The 2,882-nt window shown below is 51.8% G+C and overlaps 1 protein-coding gene across 1 annotated transcript in view; it reads left to right on the plus strand.

The window, feature by feature from the left end:
• The first annotated feature begins 1,517 nt into the window (after window positions 1-1,517).
• GUCA1A (guanylate cyclase activator 1A) overlaps window positions 1,518-2,882 on the plus strand; it is an 8,208-nt gene continuing 6,843 nt past the window's right edge. The window contains exon 1 of the mRNA XM_011354617.1: window positions 1,518-1,735. Coding sequence (XP_011352919.1) covers window positions 1,535-1,735 — 201 coding nt within the window. The 5' untranslated portion in view covers window positions 1,518-1,534. The remainder of the gene's footprint in view (window positions 1,736-2,882) is intronic.

The raw sequence follows: 2,882 nt of genomic DNA on the forward strand, positions 1-2,882 counted from the left end.
GTGTATGTAAAAATCTTCCTTAGTCTCCACTCGGAAGAAAAAGTGCTTTGCAGCCTGGAATAAAGAATCCTCTCCTCGCAGCCTTGTAGTCTGTGAGCACGCAGTGGGGATTCCTGAGAAAAGCTCGACAAGCCTGGTGCTGCTAAAAAGACTCATGAAATTTTGTCCAGTATTTAAAATTGCAGTCTTTGTATCTGTCGGGAGAGGTAGATTAGCTGCAGTAACAACCTCTCCCGCCAAAGGCACCTCTTTAAGTATAAAAGACACTTTTGCGCTAACATATCAGTGCACAAGCTGAACACATATCCAAGTGCCTGCTGGGAAAGCGGAAACGTGGGCGATATTTCCCTCTGGCCGAGGTAGGGGACAGAGCATGGTCCACAAGTAAAGGAGAGAAGAAAATCAGGGGAAGGGGCAGAGTGAGCGAGTGCTGGCTCTGGGCTTTCCCAGTAGCATGGAGCTTAAGTGCACCTCGGTATTAGCTCCATAAATGAACCAACCTTAAAGTCTATGGCCAGAGAACATAGGGGTCAGAGAAAGCTGTTGCTGCATAGATGGGCCCCTTGGCTTCACCTGGGAGCTTTCCAGGACTAGCAGGTAGCAGCTCACCCATGTACGTCTGTGCCAGCCCTCTCACTTACACGCACCCCAGGCCACTAGGCACGCACTCAATGTCTCTATTTCCATGCCCCCGGGAGGTGATGATGTCAGCTTCAAAATCAGATGCAGAGCTGAATTCAAGCCTCCCAGGATGGGAAAGATGCAACTTCCGAGAATATGAGAGTGTTGTCAGAACAGGACCAGTGAGTATGTGTGTGCATGGCTATGTGTACTTGTGCAGATTTATGTAGGCGGGGGTTCCTTCTGGCTGCTAGGACTCTTCTCGGAAGCCCACACACTCTGCATCACCGAGGTGCTCTCACATGTTAGCCATCCGTGGTATGATTGGAACCCTTCGGTTGTGATGGCCAAGTGCAGTGTACATACTGGATAGCCGTGCACAGCAGCCCCGTCGGGAGCCCACTGTCGGCCCAGCTCTGAAAGAGGAACCAGCTCTTTCTCATATGTACCTCCATTCCATGTCTGAGGGAGGAACCAAAAACACTCAAAACAGGAGAAGAGAGTGGAGGTCAAAGGATCAGAACAGCTGCTGGCTGGCCACCCACTCTGTCCTGGTAAGAAGGGATAAGAAGGCTGCAAACTGGGTAAGAAAATCCTCTCACCTATCAGCTCAAGGCTGTAATCCCAAGCCTCTGCTCCTCTAAGCTTTGTTCTATTTTCACTCCTTTCCCCCAGGAACAGTCCCCATTGGCTGCAAGGATTTAGTGGGGACTTGCATCCACAGTCCCCATTACCTTCTCCCTTCTTACCTCCTCTCGACATTTCCCTGCACTAATTCATCAGACTTCCTTGCTCAGCTCAGGGCTGTGAGTGAGGAGGACCGAGTTCAAGAAAGCCAAGCCGCCTTTGTACAGGGAACAGTGGGGCACAGGACTTGTCCATCTTGAGCATCGGCCTCCCGTGGGCCTGGACAATGGGTAACGTGATGGAGGGTAAGTCGGTGGAGGAGCTGAGCAGCACCGAGTGCCACCAATGGTACAAGAAGTTCATGACTGAGTGCCCCTCCGGCCAGCTCACCCTCTACGAGTTCCGCCAGTTCTTCGGTCTCAAGAACCTGAGCCCATCGACCAGCCAGTATGTGGAGCAGATGTTTGAGACTTTTGACTTCAACAAAGTGAGCAGGGGTCTGAGTGGGGAGCGCTGGAGGGGATACCTGGGGACACCAGGCCAGCTGGAGGGTGAGGAGGAGCTGGCATGATAACATTAGTGTCTGCTGGAGGAGTGGCTTCATTTACAGAGTTCTTGTTTATCTAGGAGGTTGAATGTCAACATCAGGAAATCAACTGATCTCACACTCATTGAGCACCTACTGTAAGTCAGGCACGGATGGTTCAGAATGACTCAGGCACTATGCCTGCTCTCACGCTCGAGGGGAAGAAAGAGAGGGCCACAGTTGGTGTACTCACGAGCTGGATCAAATGGCTCCCTCTCCCTCTCCCACACATACAGATTGGTTTACTGCGGAACAAGTGTGAACACTTACAAGACGGTCATTGAGCATCTACTAAGTGCCTGGTACCACATGCTGTGCTTTTGCACAGGCCCTTAGATGCTCACAAGGATGTAGAAGGAAGAGTAGAGAGTAGATAGCAGAGTGAGGAGGCTCCGGCCCTGGCTGGTCTGGGATGGGCAGGCCCGCGTTACTTGGGTCATCCATGGCACTCTGTGCCTACTAGACCTGAGGACAGGTGGTGTTGCCTGGTCGCTGGGGAATCCAGGCTGCTCTGACTCCAGAATATCCAGAGGCCTCAGTTCACCTTTGCTCAAGTGGGTGGAGGGACTGCACAGGGGTCAAACTGCATATCTCCCCAAGTAATCACCTGGATGCAGTGGTAGAGGACTTCCGGAGAGGCTAGAGGGGTCACTGAAAAGAGTTAGTCACCAAGAGTTCAGGCTCTTAGTTTTTGTCAGCTGGATGAACTTGAGCCCATTCTCTCCCCCTCAGCTTCAGCTTTTTCACCTGTATCTGCCATGGATGTTGGTAGCACAAGTTAAGATGTTTGATGGTTTTCAATAGCAAATCTTCCATTTATTTGGAACAATTTAGTCAAGATGTAGTGGTGGAAGAACCCAGGCCCACAAACCCATCTCCCCACTCTGGCTGGTACCCCGCAGCTGACGCTCACTCGGAAGGCGTGGATGTGAGGATACACTGCCATGTGTTCACCGCAAGCTGGGAAGAAGCTGCCCAGAGCTTTCCTGGCTCCCCTCACTGACCAGAGGTCCAAACACCACTGTAGGCGGGGCTTCTAGGGAGAGCT

This window comes from Pteropus vampyrus, unplaced genomic scaffold (assembly GCF_000151845.1).
Source record: "Pteropus vampyrus isolate Shadow unplaced genomic scaffold, Pvam_2.0 Scaffold18, whole genome shotgun sequence".
NCBI lineage: Eukaryota > Metazoa > Chordata > Mammalia > Chiroptera > Pteropodidae > Pteropus > Pteropus vampyrus.